Below are 20,802 nucleotides of genomic sequence, written 5' to 3'. Positions count from 1 at the left end.
GCCAGATCTGAGCCCTGTCTCTGACCTACGCCAGAGCTCACTGCAATTCGGGATCCTTAACCCACTGAGTGAGGCCAAGGATCAAACATGAATCCTCAAGGATACTAGTCAGATTCATTTCCGCTGAGCCTCAATGGTAACTTCTTTCCCAACTTTCTGATAATGAAACCTTTTAACCTGCTGACATTTTACTCCTTGTGATGGTTATTTTATGTGTCAATTTGGCCAGGCCAAAGTCCCCAAGTATTTGGTCAAAGATCAGTCTAGATTTGCTATTAAGGTATTTCTTTAAAAATACAATTGACATTTTAATCAATAGACTCTGAGTAAAGCAGATGAGAATGCATAATGTGGGTGGGATGCATCCAATCAGCTGAAGGCCTTAGTGATAAAGACTAACATTCCCTGAAGAAGGGAGAATTCCGCCTCCAGATGGCCTTTGGACATGAGCTTCAACATGGACTCTTCCCTGGGTCTCCAGCCTATTGGTCTACCCCGCAGATTTGACTTAACAGCCCCACAATCAAATGAGTCATTCCCTTGAAATAACTATTTTTGTTTCTGTCTCAGTCTCTCTCTCAGGTAATATGTATATCATATATATCATACACACACACACACACACACACACACACACATATCCTCTTCATACTGTTTCTCAGGAGAGCTCTATTACACTCTTGGTCATTCTTTTCTGGTCAGGTTCACATCACTTAGCCATCAAAGCAGAGTTTTAGGTCCAACTGTATTTGGAAACTATAAGCCAATTTGTAGCCAGGATATATGTCCAAATGCTTTACTGAGAAATGTATAATTAAAGTGTTGGTCCTGCAGTCACTTAGGTGCGCTGGGCAATGTTCCCCCTCTGTTCCTACGGTCTCATGTTACCTGAGACAACAGTGTTAAGTCTGGTCCCCAGGGTCCTTTTCTTCTGTGTCTGCCCATTGCTCTAATTCTAAACTCTATGAAGCCTAGAGAAGTTTTGGCACAGTGCCCTACATGCAATAGTCACACAAATAAAATTAAAATGTCTAATTTCCTTATCTTATAATTCCAGCCTGTGCATCTTTCCCTATGGCAACTAACTTTTGGCCTGGTGCAACACTTCAGGATTTTTATGCCAAGTTCAGGGACTTGTCCTGGAGATCCACAAACAGACTGGGTTTTCCTGCAATGGCATTACTTCTGGGAACTTCCCTCTTCCTTTCTTCCCTGCTGTGAAATAATAAGAAATACATATATTGGTCTTGGGTCCCCATTCCTGACACAGAGCAATTGAAACCCCCATAACGAGAGATGACAAGAGAATTTTTTATTCTAACATATAGTCTTTTTGCCATTTCTTGGGCTGCTCCCACGGCATATGGAGGTTCCCAGGCTAGGGGTTGAATCGGAGCTGTAGCTGCCAGCCTACGCCAGAGCCACAGCAACGTGGGATCCGAGCCACGTCTGCCACCTACACCACAGCTCACAGCAACGCCGGATCATTAACCCACTGAGCAAAGTCAGGGATCGAACCCACAACCTCATGGTTCCTAGTCGGATTCATTAACCACTGCGCCACGACGGGAACTCCACATTTAGTCTTTGACCTCAGTTCCTGACACAGATCTCCTAAACACCTTGGAATTTCGTGGGTGCTCAAAGTATCTTTTGTTCTAATGAGGTCACTCTGGGTAGGCTCCTAGAGGGGCTGGTCACCAGAAAAACAAAATTATCCTTAGAAGCTTGGAACTTTCAGTCCCATCCTGCATTCTCCAGAGGAGAGAGGCTGAAAATGAAGTTAATGATCTATCATGCCTATATGACAAAGCCTCCATTAAAATCCCAATAGTAGTGTGTGAGCTTCTGGATCAGTGAACACATCCATATGCCCAGAAGTTGGTGCACCCAAATTCTATGGCAACACAAGCTCATGTGCTTGGAACCCTTCCAGACCTCGCCTCATGTGCCTCTTCTTCTGCATCCTTCATCACATCCTTTATTCTATAATAAACAGTAAATATTAGTAAGCGTTTCCTGAGTTCTGTAAACTGTTCTAGCAAATGTTTAAGTGGGAATCTCCAATTTGCAGCCAAGTCAGACAGAAGTTTTGGGTAATGTGGGCCCTATTATTTGTGAATGGCACCTGAAATAGAAGCAGTCTTGTGAGAAAATGCCTTAACTTATGAGGCCTTGAGGATTCAGCAGCCCAAAGGATTCTTGTTCCCATGGATGTCCGATGGGAAGAATTGTTTCCCAAGCAGACACTGATCTCCTTCCTGTGAGCCAGAAGGAAGCAAAATTCTCATCACACAAATCCAAAGCAGATTTTCATTACTGTATGAGCAAAGGAATCCAGGGCTCCTCAATGGCCTAACAAGTAAGGTCTATGGTTTCGCCTCTGATTTAATGAAAACACCACCTCAGCACACTTGGTAAGTGCCTGAGACCAAGTCGAACCCATCTCTCTCCTGATTAGGATGAAATGAGAATGGGGGAAATACTACCACCTGGAGAACACAGATGGGTCACTGAGCCTTCTGTAACACTCATTCTAACCTCTTGAAAACCTCGCAGGTAGGCATCAGGGTCTCACTTGCACAGATAATGAACCCCAAAGAGCCAGACTTAATGAGAGTCTAGCTCAGAGCCAGAACACTCAAGCCCAAATCTACCTACTTCACCCATGAATATCCACCTGCCACTGACTGTGCTGCTCCATGTGATCCCAGAATGGATCCTGGGGCTTTCTGCAAATGCATAGGTGGTATGAGATGGAGCTCCCAACCTCACGGGTGAGATGTTTTCAAGCAGTATTTTTCCTTATGCAAAAATATGGCAATTCTTTTTCTGTCCCATGCGTTCTTGATGAGGGTAATATCCTTCCTATAGGGAAAAAAAAATTGGTTCTTGGGGCTGAAAGCATGTACACAGTGGTTTGTAGCCCTCCAAAGACCCAGGACAAAAACAGATACCCAGTGTATCTGTGGTGTGAAAATTTCATGGAGATGGGGACAGTTAGAAAAAAATGTCTTAGAAAGTCTTAGTGGGGACGAAGATGAAATAAAGGCTGAGAAGCACCAACTTATCCCGTGATTTCTTCCCCCCTGTGAGTCTACACTGGAATGCAGAGTTACTTAGAATAAATTCCACGGACTTAGGAGCATGTGTGAGGCAATTTGGAATCTGGACCCCACCACAAACTTACAAGACTAGTTCCATGGGAAGAGGCAGGAATTTACATTTTTCCATAAGCTCTTGTATCAGTCAACTTGGGCTGAAAAACAAATACCAAAGATAGTGAAGTTTAAAAAAGAGATATTTATTTTCTCATAGTCCTGGAGGCTGGAAGTTTGAAATCTCAGTGTAAAAGGGCAGGTTTCTCCCGAGGACTCTTTCTTTGGCTGTAGACAGCCATCTTCTCCCTGTGCCTTCCAGTAGTTGTCCCTCTCTGTGTGAATCCGTGTCGTGATTGCCTTTTCTTATAAGGACAGGAGTCTTATCAGATTAGGGCCTACTCACATTACCTCTTTTACCTTGATCACCTCTTTAAAGGCCCCATATCCAAATATAGCCATATTCTGAAGTGCTGGGGGTAGGGGCTTCAATATATAGATTTGAGAGGACACAATCCAGCCACAACTGTTTTCAAACTGCTTCTCATGCATCTGAAAGTTTAAAACCTGCTCTGAAGGGTGAGGAGAAAGATGCCATCATCTGCCAGGATGAACATGTGTGGTCACCAGCTTATTCATCAGTGTTTACTGACACCCCCGGACTCCCCACAATGTGGAATACAGATGAATGAATTATGGAAATGACACCTGGACTGGAAACACCCTCAGTGAGCCTATAGCATCAGAGAACAAGGGCCATCTCAGTAATGTGAGGTGTGTCTCAGAGGCAGGAGTGGAGGCCCCTTTGTACAGAAAACTTCCTCAGGGAGGGCACAACCCTGGCAGCTCTGATGGCTGTGGAATTTATGGTGCAGCTTGCTACTTGTGGTTAATCAGCTTTCTTTACCCAATCATGGCCTCCATGGTATTTACTTATGGCATAAGGTCCTAAGGCTTGATTTGGGAGCAATGGGTACACAAAGTCAGAGAAGTCAGATGAAAGGAACAGAAGAAACAAACATGCAGGACCATAGTAGCTATGTGTCTCAATGTTGTCTTGATCTCCTCACCAGCAGTGAAATGGGGAGGTTAAGTACATATGTCCTCCTCAAAATATGGCCAAAAGAATTGGTATTAATACACCCTATGTAGCAGTTGAATGGTAACTCCCCAAAATGACACATTCATGAGCCTAGGAATGTGACTTTATTTAGAATAAGCATCTTTGCAGATATAATTAGGTTAGGAACTTGGAATGAGATAACCTTGAACTAGGGTGTGCCCTGAATCCAATGACGAGTGTCCTCAGAAGACAATGGAGGAGATTCGAGACCCAGAAACAAATGGAGATGACAATGTGATGACAGAATCAAAGATTGGGGTGACTTAGCCATCAGAATGCTGAAGAGTCAGGAAAGCCCCTCCCCTGCAGCCTCTGAGGCTGTCTCTCTTCATAACACACTCCCTTCCAATCTCCTTCCTGTCCTCTTTAGCTGCATTTGAAGGCTGCTTCTGGCACATAAGCCAGCAAAACTGACCACAGAAACAATGAAATGAGACTGAGTATTCTGGGCCTCCCAAAGGGTCTCTCCTTGCCTACTTCCCTCATGTAGAACTTCCCAGACTGTCGATGACAACTCATTAGTGTCTTCTCCATTTAGTGGGTAGTGATCAACATTTTTTAAATAGCACAGGGAACTATATTCAATTGCTTGGGATATGTAATGATGGAAAATAATATAATAAAAAGAATGTATATACACATACACACACATATATACATATATGACTGGGTCACTTTGCTATACAGCAGAAATTGGCACAACACTTAAATCAACTATAATAAAAATACATTTTTAAAATGAAATAGAATAGAAAGCATAATGTTTCAAACATAAAATGATATGATGCTACAGGAACTTGTCATGCATGGACTGGACCATAGTAGCGTCCTCCATTTGGGACAGCTCTGCAGGGCTGCCCAGTGCCAGAGCTCAGAGATGTGGTGATACTTCCAGCCTAATGCCCATCATTACACACTATGCCCAGTGTCCCTAAGAAACACCTGCACACACCTCAGATTCAGCTTCCCAGGGATCCCAACCCAAGACATGGGTCAAGGTGAAGAATCTTGAAAAGCCAGTCTTGTGGAAAAAATACATTGTGCCACTTTTATTTTATTGTGGTAAAATATGCATAACACTTAACCATTTTAAACATTTTTAAGTACACAATTCAGTGGCACTAAGTACGTTCACATTGTCACACAATTACTCTAGAATGTTTTCATCCCCCAAAAATGAAACTCTGAACCCATTAAACAATGGCTCCCCCCTCGCTGAGCCCGTGCAATCTTTCTGTGCCTATGACTTTGACTATTCTAGACATCTCATTCATAAAAATGGAATCATATATTTGTCCTTTACTGACTGGTTTATTTCACTCAACATACTGTTTTCAAGGTTCCTCTGGTTTGTGACATGTGTCAGAATCTCCTTCCTTTTTAAGGATGAGTAATAGCAAACAGTGTGAAAAAGCCTGGGCCCCCTCCTTATCCAAATCAAGTCCACCAAGTAATGGCCAGGTGCTGTGGGAGACCACCACTGGCCCCTCAGGTCAGCAAGGGGAACAGGTATGTCCACGAATGAACTTCAGTGGATGAAATGTTCAGGTGCCCTCAAGGTCTGAGTGCCTCCAAAGGACAAATCAAGTGCCAGGTGAAAAACGAGCTGGGGACTCTTGATGTTTTGTCAGCCTGTGAGTCCTTATGGAGAAGAGGGAGAAGAGGCAGAGGCAGTGTTCCAGACTGAGGGAAGGTAGAAGTGTGTGTGCTGTGGACACTCCCAGAACAGGGAGGACAACAGGAACCTGGAGCTGAGGATCCCTGGGCAGCGGGGAGGAAGGATGTGGTGGAGAAGGTGGTAAGAGGAGGCCCAGAAAGGCCTTTGAAGATTCTCCTGAGGCAGTGAGAGACTACGGAAGGGCTGGCAGGGAGTGGGATGCTCCACTGGCCCTGTGGAGAAAGGAACAGGAGAGAAAGAGTCAAGAGCCTCTTCTAGGGGGCCAGGGGAGAAGGGCTGCAGGCCCCAACTGTGTCTACAGGAGGGCAGAATCATGATAGAATTGATGCAGTAGAACTGTTTATGTTAAAGCTTTTAATTTTTTTTCCTGAAAGTGTGCACAAAAGTTGCAAAGCAAAGTGTGACATAATAAGAAATAATATGTTAGTCTCTGCCCCTCAGTTTTTGGCAGAGCTCCTAAAGCCCTGAGAATGTTCTGTAATGACAGGGGTAAAATAATTAATAAGGTGCCTTTTAGAAAGCACCTAAGAATAGAGGTTGGTTGCCATGGAAACCAACCAAGGGATTAGAGGGTTGCAATTTCATCTCCACCCCTTCCCCTTTAGGAAGAGAGGGGCTCAAGCTTGAATCAATCGCCAATGGCCAATGATTTAATCAATATGCCTATGTAATGAAGCCTTCATAAAAAACCCGAAAGGGAAGGTTCAGATAGCCTCAAGGATGGTGATATCAACAAAAGAATAATCAACTTTATCCCAGCCAACCTAAGGATTATAACCTGGGAGACAGTCTCTCAGAAAGCTCTGAGGACTGTTCTGCCTGTTAGCAGCCAAAGCAGTTATGTTTTTGAGATAAAAAGTTAAACATCAAATGACATATTTAGTTTATACAATCCAGATGTGCAGGTATAAGCAAAGTGACCCCCTTATAAAATTAAGAAGTGTTATCTCTTAAGGAAGTCTGATTAATGCAGATGCATGATACATACTAAAAGGGAGGGGGGAGGCCCAAATGAGCAGAGAACAAATTTTATATTTAAATTTTTCTTGTCTTCCATAAAATATGGATTTTATTTCATCAATGAACATACCACATGCCATGCCAGGAGGAGGGTGCACCCCACATTCTGTGGAGACAGAAGTTCCTACACTCAGGACACTTCCAGAGTTCAAAACAGCCTTGGAGTTCCCGTCGTGGCGCAGTGGTTAACGAATTTGACTAGGAACCATGAGGTTGCGGGTTCGGTCCCTGCCCTTGCTCAGTGGGTTAACGATCCGGCGTTGCCATGAGCTGTGGTGTAGGTTGCAGACGCGGCTCAGATCCCGAGTTGCTATGGCTCTGGCGTAGGCCGGTGGCTACAGCTCCGATTCAACCCCTAGCCTGGGAACCTCCATATGCCATGGGAGCGGCCCAAGAAATAGCAACAACAACAACAACAATAACAACAACAACAAAAAGACAAAACAAACAAAAAAAAACAGCCTATCACCAGGAAAATACAACCCAGTGTTTCCTAGAGTTGGGTTTAATTACAAACCTAATACAGCCCCAGGAAAAAAAACTTGTGTTCAGACAGGCATGTGAAGTTGACACAGAGCAGACAGCTCAGGTTGAAAAAGGCACCAAGATGAGACATGAAACCTACCCTCCCTGTTAAGGAGAACACAGCTGAACAAAATGAAAATCATTGTCAAAGATCCCCAGGATCATATTGGGAATCACTGACTGGGCTTTCAGAGATCCTCAGAATATCTCCAGGAAAGAGCTACTGAGTTCCAGCCTTCCCATATATCATGGTCCTGAGAAGGGAGTGGGATGTGACTGTTCCTTTTGGGGCAATACAAATGTTTTGGAACTAGAGGTGGTGGTTGCTCAATAATGTGAATGTGCTAAATGCCACTGAATTTGTTCACTTTTAAATGGTTAACTTAATGTTATGTGAATTACACCCCTGACAGCACACACACACACACACACACACACACACACTACAGCAATCCCATACACCAGAGATGAGGTTGGGAGCTTGGGGAATTTACAGGATGGCCAAATTGCTCTTCATGTCCATGTAGATGCCTGAAATCCTTGTTTTAAAAGGCTCCTTTCTTGCAGGCTAGTGAGTTGCCCTGTATTCATAAGTTCCTTAGCTAACTCCCTGCACTGGCTAACAGGCACCTACAAACTTCTCAGGCTCTGTCCAAATTCAGAAACACCCAACAGGTATCCCAAGTGAGGGAAAAATTCTGGAAGAGCTCAGATATTTGTGTGACCAGGGACTGGAAGTCAACAATAGAGGAAGGTTTTCTGGATGGCAGATTCTGCATCCTAGTAGAAAAATTGCTGCCCTTCTGCACAAAAGACCACACATTTTCTGGCTTTACCTTTCTTTCCCTCCAATTTGCCTCCCTCATCCCAACCAGAGTCCACTGATTCCACAGGCAGTACTGGGCTGAGACTCCAGGAGAAAGGAGTCTTTTGTGCCAGATTTCCTCCAGGGCATGGCAATTTGAAGAACCAGGAGCTGCTCTACCTAGTTAGGGTTCTCGGTAGTGTAATTTACAACGCAGTGGAGAAAAAAAGGTAAGTCAATCAAAGGGGAAGGAAAGGTTTTCCTTAGACTTGAGTACTTATTGCTGGGTATGAAGAACAGATATTTGTGGAGAAATATGACATGTAAGGAGGTTAAGTGTTGTGAACTGCAAAAAACTAAGCAAGGACTGTTTGTTCAGATTCGGGTCAGAGTCCCTTTGCCTTTGGAAATAAGGATGCTCCTTTCCTCCCAGTATAAGTAGGGCACCTCTCGAGGGTTTATGTCCTGTTTCAGAATAGAAGGATGAGGCAGGGGCAAGTCAGTGACCTTCCTGATTCTGCCATTTTCTCTAACTCTGTCATTTCTCAAGCTTAAGATATTCAACTTGCCAAGGTGCCATGTTTGTTGGTAGTGTGTCCTGAACAATCTAACAAAGTTTTTTTGTTTTGTCTTTTTAGGGCCGCACCCGCAGCATATGGAGGTTTCCAGGCTAGGGGTATACTTAGAGCTACGACAGCTGGCCTACACCACAGCCACAGCAATGCAGGATCCAAGCCACGTCTGCTACCCCAGAGCTACGGCAGCTGACCTACACCACAGCTCACAGCAACACCGAGTCCTTAACCCACTGAGCAAGGCCAGGGATTGAACCCACAACCTCATAGTTCCTAGTCGGATTCGTTTCCACTGCGCCACGATGGGAACTCCCCAGAAAGTTTTATGTTCTAGATAAGGGCATTAAAAGCTTTGGAGGTAAAAGTCTGCGTGAAGCAGTTAGGAGGGTAGAACCCAGGCTAAGTCTGCACTGAGCCAAGCTCTTTCCTAGGGATGACTTATGTACCCGGCAGGGGGCCTTCCGCACACCAAAGGGGCCCAGACTCCAGAGGGTATCCCTTGGGTAGCACCCTGGAAAACCATTTCACACCCCTGCTGTAAGATGCCCATACATGTCTCCAACCCCATACAGCGTTCTTGCAGAGAACTAAGGCGCACAACTCGCTGCATGGCCCAGGTCCAGAGTGCCTGCTGTGGCCAACAGTGATAGGCACACCTTCCCTACTTAAGGGCCAGGACCATCGCGAGCTTGTGCACTTATCTCACCTCAGACTTCAGCTGCATAGTGGCAAGCGAAGATAAGGACAGAGCAAAGAGAGAATGCTATATCATAGCTCTTCTGACCATCCGAGTGGCTCTGAAAACAGCCTTTGATATTGCAGGGCCCTTTGGTGTTGCAGCAGCAAATCCTGATTACTGGGCAGGACACTATACGGCGCGGTAGCCTAGCAGCTTGTTGAGCTCTAGGTCGCTGCGTATGGCTAAAAGTAGGTCGTGCGTACCTCACCACCCTGCTTTGGCAGCCAGACTCCTCTGTGTCAATGGCGGGCGAGGTTTTATACCCGGGTGAGCACTGCCGCATGCTGCAACCGCCAATGGGATAAAGGCGCTCTGCGACCTTGCAGCCCCACTGGCTGCTATGCCCTTCAGTTTGTCCAATCAGACGAGACCTAGAAAGTCACTTCATTTGCATATGACTCTGGGGCGGAAGCGCAGCTTCGTATTGCAAGCGCCGGAAAATGTGCGTCCGGAAAATGTGCGTCTTCACTGATGGTCGCCTCCCCAGACTCACAGGTTCTGCTCGGTAGCCTCTGCCAGCTGGAAGGCAGGGGAAAGGGTATTTTGGCTCAGCCACACTCCTCAGTCCCAATTTACCTTCAGGTTTCCTACGATGCTGGTGGCACAGAGGCGGGGCGGGGGACGGGGGGCAGAGTTGTAGCGCGAGATGTCCCTAACGGGAGGTGGCCTAGAGGGCTCCAGGCGGACCTTGCCCAAGAGTGTCATCTTACTGCTGGGCGCCAAACCCTGGAAGGAGGGACGCGCTGGTGGCCAGTTCTCAGGCACAGTTGGCATTGAGCTCAGCCTAGTCCCGGATTGAGGTAGCTGGGGACGCTCCTACAGACTAATAATGCTTCAGGAAGCCGAAAGGTGATGTCCTGGAGCCTAACAGTGGAGACAATCTTCACAGTTAACCAAGAAAGGAGTCTGTGGCAAAGGCAACCTGGAGTAGTTGCTCCCGCAGAGGAAGAGACACTATCTGCCACTGAATGAATTCAGTGGGATTGAGAATTTTTACAATAGTTCGGTTTTTTCAAATCTGTCTCGTTTTTCACAAACGACACAAGGAACCTCTCCTTTGCCAAAGACGCCTTTCAATTGTTACTCTAGCTTGTGAATTTAATCCTGTTTTACCCCATCATTTGTTGTATTGATGACAGTGTTTAACTGGCATTTCTAGTTTATAAATATTTCAAATACTTGTCAAGTAGAAGTGACAAGCACATCCTTCTTCAGGAACGAAGAATTTTAAAAATTTAAAGATATGAATAAATTTTTAAAATTCTGAGCCAAAAAATAAAAAAAAAGCTCCTGTTGTGGTTCAGCATGTTAAGAACCCAACAGTGTCTGTGAGGATGCAGGTTCCATCCCTGGCCTTGCTCAGTGGGTTAAGGACCCCGAGTTGCCACACAAACTGCAGTGTAGGTCAGCATCTTAACTCCAATTCGACCCCCTAGCTAGGTAGCTTCCATTATGCCACAGGTGCAGCTCTCAATAGAAAAAAAAGACTTCAAGATCTTGGTCCCATTTAAATTACCTGCCTCTCAATGGACTAAAATTCTGTTAGGAAATGAAGCACCATAACTTTGTACCACCTGACCTGTGGGAACAGTAGAGGATGCCTCTGGAGCACCTGCAGTGTTTTACTGCTTCTCTGCCCCCAGCATGAACCTGTGGGAGTCTCTCTGAGTAATTTCAACTGTTAGCTAGGTTGTAGCCTTTCATCCCCTCACAGGCACTAGTCTTCCCTTGAGAAAGCACTAATAGTGCCCTGGGGACATTTTTGGACCTGATGTAAGAACAGTTGCCTCCACTCTTCCCACACCTGGGGGAAGACGAAGCAAGGACGTCCAGGGCAAAGGGCTTTGAAGCTGCCATTACTGGGGCTCAATGGAGAGAGCAAAAAGAAATGAAGACACTCCAAGGTGGGAGGGAACAGCTCCCAAAGATCTCAAAAACAGTCTGGAGGAAGGTCTCTTGAAATCTGAATGAGAGGTGTGGCTAGAGAACTACTGATTCCCCAAGATCAAACCAGTGAGCCTGCACATTAATTTGTGCAGGTTTAATGGTTTATTTATTGCAGGGGCACCCCTTTTTCTAGGATGCATACCACCTTAACATTCCAAAACTTCTAAGGATCCTTTCACACACACCCAGACACCCAAATTTGATATGGAACTAGTTACAGAACTAGATAGCCACTACAGAAACCCCAGAGTGGCTTTAAGTACTCTGGAACCCAACTTTCTTCTCCAATGTGAAGTCCTAAGTTAGGGTGGTCCCAGGACAACCAAACAACCTCCCCTTCCCATTTTCCACCCCACAGTCCTGTTACTTTGGTTCCTTACCTTTTGTTTGGTGCTATTCCCTGTTCCATAGGAAATCACACTAATGGGTTCCATTTATCATCTTGAAGTGTTCCATGTGCACATTAAGTTTAGGTAAACAGTATTGTATCTTATACTTTGTTTGCAGCATGACGCCACAGCTCCATGACTTAAGTTTTACCATGTCTGTCCAGCTCCTCTCTATCTCAGGGCTTCTGCATGCTCTGTAGCCTCCATCCCCCACCTGACCTTCCACCTCCCCCAGTAAGGACCACTGGCACTTGCCCTGCCCCCCCCAAGACAGTAGTGCAAAAGATGCCCAAGTTGGCCTGAGGACCCCCCTGTGGGCCTGGTGAAGACTAAGGAACAAACACATGGGAGTGGGACCACTGGGTCCAGAGTCATTATGCCCTAAATCTCATAACATCTGGCAGCAGTGCCGCAGAACCCAGCAGAAGGGCAAGGGACAAAGGGTGGCAGCTTTCCCATCTCCATCTCAACAGTGAGTCATTACTCCCTGGGTGTGTAATTTTTCTGCTCCAAAAACTAAAGAGTTTAAGCTTCTCCTTCTGGGTTTCTGAGCCCTCTGGCTCCTCTTATGCACATGTTTGTCCATATCTCTGCCATGTTATCTTACTCCAGCCACTTTTGGCTCTTCATGATTTGTGGGAGTTTCTTGCATTGTCGGTATGAACCACATTGGTCTGAACACTGCAAACATCTTCTACCACTCCACCTGTCTGTACTGACTGTAGCCATGACACACTTGGTTCAGTGGAGGAGGATTTTTTTTTTTATAAGCCGCACCATCTCACCTGAGAAAACCATTCCCAGCACCAGGTGGTCCCCAGCCTGTCCACTGGTGGCAGAAAAGTGACAACAGTATTCTTGTCAAAAAGCTGTGGGTAGTTCTTGTGTTCCATGCCCCCCCCCTTTACCCCCCAACCTGTGGCAGGGCTGAGCTAGGCGGATATCCTATTAAAAATGACAAGAGGATGGGCATCAGTCCACAGGTGTGCTCAGAGCTCAGGCCTATCCTCAGTACTGGCAATAGCCCTGAGGCCTGTCCCACCCTTCCCAGCAGATCATACTCTTTGAAAAAGCTGCATCTGCAGGGAGAACACTGTCAGCAGACCACCTTCTCTGGAGTTCTCCACACCTCTTGGTCATGCAGAGCATGTCGGGGCACCCCTGTCCTATGCTGTGTAGCAGAACCAATTCCACTGCACTGCTCCCATGCTGGCATCCCCCATGGCCACCTTTCTGCTACCTCAGTAACAGGGATCTGAGTCACCTCCAACCTCTTGATGCTACAAACAAGTTTCAGTAACTGTCCTGAACATGCCACTTCGTAGAACCATGCTGTCATTTCTTTGGCACTCCAACCCAGGGTTGGAATCACCACATCATAGAGTAGCACATACTGTATTGTCTAGTCAACTACCAGGAGGTGACCTCTGAACCCTTAGGCACTCTGCCTGATAGGAGTGTCTGTGCCTAGGGTCATGGGCCACACTGGGTGGTCTGACCTTTTGATGTGGGGCAGGGGCTTTGGGTTCTATAGCTCTATCTCCTGAGTGGCTGCAGGATAAGACCAGCCCTGTGGGGAGTCAGCATGCAGATGCAATGGACCCAAGGGAGGCTAGGGACTCAGGAAGCCTCCCACATCCCCCCATAGGCCATGCTTCACTTGACTGATCACACACAGACACCAAAACACAATACTGACCTGACTCCATGAGGAAAGGACAACAGAATCAGCACTTTCCCTGATGTGACTTTCCACTTGGCTTATATTAACCTATCTCTTCTCTCAGTGATAAACCTTCACCCTAAGGGCCTTCAGTGAGCTCTGGGAGCTTTTCTAGAAAATTATCCAGCATGAAGCAGGTCTTGGGCACTGGTTCCCTCTAAGCAATCAGATAGCTTGACTTTCCTAAGTTTATTTTTTTAGTCTGACCCTCTCAGGCTGCTCTCCCAAAGAGCAGCACCAGTCCATATCCCCTCAGGGCTTCCTGACTCAAGCCTGACTTCACTCAGGTCTCTAATTTCCATCAGCCTAAGAGCTGGAGCAATACTTCACTGGCCTTTCCACATGTAAGTCTGAGTATCAAAGAGTGAAAGTATATCCTCTTATTTCGTTATCATCAACTTGATGAAATTACTCAACCAAGAGTATGAAAACAACCCTTGGCATGTGTCTCTGCTCCCCTCAGACAAAGGATCCTGACACTGAAAACAGGCCATAGGCCCCAACTATCCATTACTTCCCTACTAGTCTCTAATAATAAGAATTAGAAGGAAAAGGGATCTAAGTACTGAATAAACCAATTTCTTTAAAACGTGCTCCCTACCTTCTGGCAGACAAAACGGCTTCTTGTATATCATGAAAAGCCTAGCTTAGGTTTCCCTTCACTCATCCTTCTGCGCTGACCTCAGACATGCAGAGATTGATGTGATCCTGGCCAGCCAAATGAATCTGAATTGTGAAGTCACACATTCACTGGAACCCTGCTCATCCACGTCTTCGAGGGCAGGAGCTTGCACAGATCCTCCATTGCATAGGATTTCTATAAAATTTGATTTGAAGATGAGGGAACCAGTCATGCATACATCTGGAAGAGGAACATTATTCTACAGAGGATAGGAACCCATGATGGATAGGCCACTATGACCAGTCCGTAGGGAGCAGAAAGTGAGAGGTGACTTGAGTGAGGAAATGACAGGCATAGGTTGTACAACTTGGCAGGCCAGTGTGAAGCTTTCACCACTGGACACTCAGAAGAGCTGCAGGAATCCAAACCTTACTGGAATCAAAGGCCATACATGCTAGGGACATTCCAGACCTGCCAGACACAGGCCAGGCAGCTCCCTCCTGTGTCCCTGCTGCATCTCAAACTGGAACTGGGGAGGGGTCCAGATGCACCCCTAGTTAACCCCTGACCTAAGGAGTCTGGATTATTTATTAGAATTAGTTGGCCAAGGTCCTATAGGTTTGCCAAGACGATGAAACCCTTCTCTTTCTGATACAGACCAAGCAACTTTTCCTTCCCTCTGCTTCAGTCCTATGTAGACAGTATATGAAAGAGAGAAACAGCCCATGAGCAGAGAATTCTATCCATATACCTTCAGTAAGAAGCCAGTCCACGCTGGTGTCACAACCTCCCATCCCTCCCCACCACTGAGAACCCGGGGTACCACCTTTCTGGGCTGCACTCCAGCTCTGTCTAGCACATCAGTCTCCAAGCAGTCAACTGAGAGGAGAATGGGCAGGCCTCTTCAAAGATTTCTGCAAAGGAGCAAAGTGGGCAGCTATATCTGAGCCACAGGAAACTGAGGCAGCTCCCCAATTTCACTGCATGGAAGAAAGAGGTGGGGGGGGTCTCCTCAGAGAGATGTCCCACCCACAGAAGCCTGGCCATGCAGTCACAGTGCCTCCTCAGAGACTGGGCAGGGCATAGGGAGGAGACAGATGGGAGGAGGGAAATCAAGCAAACTGGGTGATTTACTGTGTTCTGTGAATGCTAGCTACCAGGCCAGGCAGGCCGCCACCAAGTTCACAGAAACACAAAAGCTCAGCAGCACAAAAGACCAATGACTCCCAAGTCTGGAAGGCTTTGTCCATAAATGGGCCGTTGACCACAAAGCTACACTTTTAGGGTTAACTCACAGACACAACCACTATCCTAAACATCTGTCTGTTTCAATTCTAGGATCCCTTGGACCCCTTGTCACCTTGCCCTGTGCTTTTTGTCACTTGAACTCAACTATACAATGAAATTACTACCAAGTCAGGGGTTTTTGCTAAATCTGTAGCTGAGGAAATATGAAGGGAAGTCAGAAATACAGGGAAATGAAACATACAGTGAGGCCAGATGATGGCCTGAGCCTGGCTTTGCTTCTCCTGTCCCAGGAAAAACTTGTATCAGTGAAAGGCGAGTGGGCAGACAGGTCAGATGAACAGTGATGCTAAGGCAGATTCTTGGGAAACCACAAGCATCCAAGGGACAGAAGATGAAAAACAAGAATGACAGTAGGTTGAGTGGACACACTAGGAGGCAGAATGGGGACAGAGTCTCAAGAACATGGCCAGCCAGGGGCCGCACTGTCCCAACACAGAACTCAAGCTATGGGTGTAGGTTTGTGCAATGTACACAGTCAGAGGACCTGAAACAGAGGTGACAGGTCTCACCTGCCCGCCTTACCCACCCAGGCACCCTGAACATTCCTCTCCCTCACTGCTCACCCCAAATTTAATTGGCATGCCCGATGCATGGGTAGGGGTCCGTGTGCCTGGGTGTGTATGTCCGGTGGAGCAGCCTGAATATGGGCTGCATTTAAACAGGGCAGGTACCAGGTCTTGACAACCCAAGCCACCTAGAGATGATGACAACCACGCCCATGAAGACCCGGGCAAATGTGACAAGGCTTGGGGCAGCGAAGAGCTTTATGGAGTCAGTATACACTTGGATTAACTTATCCCCAATACAGATCTCTATAGTGAAATGGTTACAGTCTATAAACATGAACATCCAGAGGAAAAGGAAACACAAACACTCTTCTGAGGAGCACTGTCTTAAACAACCCAAGCTGGGCACCTACGGTTCGCAGCCCATATCTACACCCAGGTGAAGACGCTCAGGGTTAGGGGATGTCTTGAAGGATGACAAGGGGGTCCAGAAGGAGGTGAACGGAGGAGCTGCTTCAGGCCAGGGATAAAGCAAGCTTCCTCTGCCTGGTACCTGGACAAGCAGCATATCACTGTGTGGGGAGAGAGAAAAGGAGAGTGAAGGAGAGAGGGAGCTTCTATCCTAGAACCCTGGTGACTGGAGAATCCAGCCCCACCAGACCCGCACAATTCCCCAAGGCCAAAGTCTCATCACTGGCAATCACCAACCTCTTGATGCTGGTTAACCTGTATTGCCAGAGGTGAAATGACACTTCCCAACTCAGATGAAGAGGTGAAGGCTGCTGGCTCAATGATCAGAGACTTGGGGGCACAAAGAGCCCAGAATCTCCAGATTTAGGCAAAAATTCAGGGCAGAGTATAAGGATATTCAGGAGGAAGGCATAGCAACCACCACCCTCCCCAGGATCCCTGCCTCTCCTGACCTCACTGCCAGCTCCTACCTGTAGAGCCCCATGGCAGGTTAGGGGATCAGTGCTTCAATATTGGGATGCAAGTCCTTCCTCTCTGTGAATGTCCCCTTCCACGTGGAAGCTGGAAAGTCTCTTGGATTGCTCATTCATGAAATTCAGCTCCAAATGGAAACCAGGCAGTGGTCTTGAGGGTTCTCTCTTGGTAAGCTACCACCTTACCAATTCTCTAATCTGTGTAATATATGCCCTCCCAACCATCAGGATAGGGTGCCCACCTGAAGCAGCATGCTGAGGCCCAGGTTGCGGTGCCTCCTTTCCAGCTCCGACACAGCCTGCAGCAGAGACCTGAACCTCTCCGCCGGGTCCTCATCCTCATCCTCTGGGGATCCTTCTTCTTTCTCTGCTTCCTTCAGGAAGCGCCGTTCCTCCTCGGCAAAGAAGGCCCGAAGCTTCTTGTAGTCAGTCAAGGCCTTCTTCCTCCGGTCCATCACGTGTCCCTACAGGGTGGGGTGGGCAGCAGGGAGGGACACCCGTGTCCTCGGGCAACACCCTGAGATTCCCACCTTACCAGTGACCACCTCAGGAAGAAGAGAGTCCCCTGACCATCTGACTGTATGGCACTCAGCTGCATTCCAAGGCCCAGCCAAATAGGATCAGTTCCCTTGTTAACATGGACTCCAACCCTACCCCCGACTTGCCTTCCACACAGCAGCTGCAGACTCAGCCTGGCCATGCAGGTCACGAGCATCATTCAGATCTTTCTTCATGATCTCCACAGACCCCTTGTTCTCCTGGAAAGAGAGACTAGTTATAGGATGAGTGGCCACATCTGAAGGTCTGGGGCCCACCTTAGCCCAGTCCAGGGGGGGACATAGTACCACCAGAGTTAGCTGACCATCTGACTGTCCAAAAGGCCCCAGCTCATAGTCTAGACCCAGCAGACACCTCAAAACCCCAGAGGCACCAGAGGGGGTCTTAGTGACCCACTATGCTCTCTCCAGGAGGAAGTCTAATAGAAATACTCATGTTAAGATTCTAACAGGGTAACTGTATACAAGACCATCCATTTGGGTCCCAGAGTTACTGTCCCTAGCAGAGATGAAGGGTGGCCCTTTGGGGTGAGCATGGCCACACCCAGGGCCTGCCCCCTGCTCCAGTGCACTGACTGGGTAAGTGGAGTCCTTTAGCAAGAGAGCCCAACTCCAGTCCTGGGCTGGAGTCCAGATGCAGCCCCTGGACTCCACACCCAACTGCTCACCAAGGGGACCCCAAGACCCAACCCTTGACACAAGCACCCCCAAACGTGCTATTCTCTCCCCTCTGGTTCTGTTCCAGGAGCCAGGCTGTCTATTCTCTCAGAAATAATGCTGTGCCCTACACACACCGGTGGGTCCCCAGGCCCCAGCTGTGACCAGACTCTACAAAGGCGGGTTCCGACCCAGAGTCAGGTGCCATATATAATGGCTGAGAGCATAGCGAAGTTTCCAGAACAGAATGAAGGGACTCCAGAAGGCCCAGAGCAGGTGATAAGTCAGAATGGGAGAGGGGTAAACGGCTCAGAGAGGCCCATGGCCTAAGGTCTGGTACACTTTCATAGCCTGTAGGAGCAGGAGGGCTACTATAGGGTGATGTCATGCTGGGGGCAGGGCAGTGACACAAACCTGCAAAGCTTGGGGGTGCGGGCAGGGCCCGTAGGACAGTCTGCGGGTGGGGGGTGGGGCAGAACATTACATTTCCGGGAATGTGGAAGCGGCAACATGAGTGGGGGGGGTGGGGGAGGTGGAGAGAAAATACACAGTCCAGGTATGGGGAAAGGGAAAAGGATGATTTCCGGAGGCGGCGGGAGGGGAGAGGGCAACGTCTGGGGTAGGGAATGGGGGAACTAGGCACCGTCTAGAGGTGGGAAAAAGGGTGCTGACCACCGCACAGAGGATGGCAAGGGTACAGGGCACCAACTAAGGTATGAAAAGGGCCAACAGAGCATGATCCAAAAGATGGAAATGGGGGCTAGGGCGCCATCTGGAGAATGGGTGGGGAGGGGAACAGGGCACCCTCCAGGGGAAGGGCAGCGCATCGGACGCCGTCCGTGCACACCTTGCCGCGCAGCGCCTTCCTCCAGCGGGGCTCCCACTCGGGCGGCTCGGGCCCCGCGGCCATGCGGCAAGTGGCGCACAGAGGGCCCCCGTCGGCACGGCACAGGAGCTGCAGCGCCGCCTCAGAGGCCGGACCGTCGCGCGCGGGCGCCGCGGCCGCCTCCTCCAGCGCCAGGAGGCGGCGGCTGAGCGGCGGACGGCCGGGCTCCACCGCGCGCTGCCAGCAGTCGTCGGCGCACTCGGGACACGGGAAGGGCCCGTCTTCCTCGGCCCAGAATCGCACCACGCACGCCCGGCAGAAGCGATGGCCGCAATCGGCACGCACTGGCTCGCGGGGCGCGCGCTGGCATAGGGCGCAGGCGGCCTCAGCGGGGCCCCCGGGAAGCGCCAGGGCGGCGGTGATGGGGCCCTCAAGGAGGGCTCAGACAGAGGCGTGCACCGGGGAGTAAGGGTGGCTGGACGGGCGAGGCCGGAGCAAGGCGGAGACCCGGGGAACCGGACGCACGAAGAGCGCGGCCAGAGAGCTGGGGACGGGAGCGCGCGGACGGGGGTACAGATCAGGAATAGAAGACAAGAATGGCGACGGGGATGGCTAGGCGCCCGGCGCAGGGTCCTGGCAGGGGTGTGCTCCACGTAAGGTCCCGGCAGCGGTGTACTCTACACTCCCGGTTTCTGGCAGCAGGACGCTCAACGTCGCTTAGGTCTTGGGAGCGGTGTACATCCCACTCCCTCGCCCAGCTGGCAGTGGTTCGCTGCATTCTACCACCCGCAGGCCGACCAAGTCCTCGCACAGTGAAATCTTACAGTGATTGTCACTTCTCCCATAAATGACTCGTGTGTGCGACAGGGAAGTCAAGTTTTATTTGGAGTCCACTTAAAAATTATTTTATTTTTTGTAACCTGCTAGGACCTGAGCTGCAAGTACCTCCTCTTGGCTCAACGCCCACACCGGGTGGGAGTGAGGCTAGAAAAGACGTGGGCGCCCTCCAGTCCACCTACTGGTGTGAAGTCGTTCTGCAGGCACCCAACCGCGTAGGCCTGCCCGGCCTGCATGGGTCCTACAAGGATTCTGCAGGGGAAGCCGTCTTGTGAGGGCCACCCTGCGCGGAGGTCTCACATCCTTCCCGGAGACGGACCTTGCGGCGGCTGTTTGCCCATCAAGCCCAGAAACGGAGGAATCTGGAGGCAGGGAAACACCGAAGACCCAGAGCTACCAGTCTCCAGGCCCACACTTGTTAGTTATTTCTTTAGAAAAGACAAAAAATGGTTTGGGGGAAGAACGTTGTGGTGGGGTTTTCTGTTGGGTTTTTTTGGGTATTTTTTTTTTAAACAAGAATGTGGTTTTAAATTTTTTAATGTAATTTTTAATTTTTTAAGTGAGTCTGTTATTCCGTGTTAAGTACAAAACTGGATTCCTAGGTATTGCTTTTTGGGTTTGTAGATTTTAAAAACAAAAAACTTGGTGTTGACTTAAAGAAAAATGCACAATGTAGAAGTTTTATTCAGGGAATTACTGAAGCCTATAACCTGAGAAACAGGTATCAACTGAAAAAAATGCGTAACGTAAAACTTGAGAATTATGTTTTATTCAGATTTGCTGAGGGCTTAGCTGCCTTTCAGTCAGGTCTGAGGAAGTGCTCTGCAGAGGTAAGGGAGGAGGCGAGATAGCTTTTGTAACAAAACCAGGTAGTCAGAACATCAAAAGATTATATTTAATTAGAGGAAGACATCTTAAGTTAA

General features: G+C 48.3%; 1 protein-coding gene across 1 annotated transcript; it reads right to left on the bottom strand.

Annotated features, from left to right (window-relative positions):
- Nucleotides 1-295: 295 nt before the first annotated feature.
- RNF187 (ring finger protein 187) lies at nt 296-19,483 on the bottom strand (the record flags this gene model as incomplete). The annotated part of the gene is made up of 5 exons (XM_047776357.1): nt 296-1,215; nt 3,191-3,259; nt 17,245-17,466; nt 17,668-17,760; nt 19,064-19,483. Coding segments are annotated over 4 exons (774 nt in total), but the record flags the coding sequence as incomplete, so codon positions are not given.
- Nucleotides 19,484-20,802: the final 1,319 nt, after the last annotated feature.

Source organism: Phacochoerus africanus, chromosome 4 (assembly GCF_016906955.1).
Source record: "Phacochoerus africanus isolate WHEZ1 chromosome 4, ROS_Pafr_v1, whole genome shotgun sequence".
NCBI classification, from domain to species: domain Eukaryota; kingdom Metazoa; phylum Chordata; class Mammalia; order Artiodactyla; family Suidae; genus Phacochoerus; species Phacochoerus africanus.
Note: the sequence above shows the minus strand (reverse complement) of the source record. Positions and strands in the feature narration are given on the sequence as shown.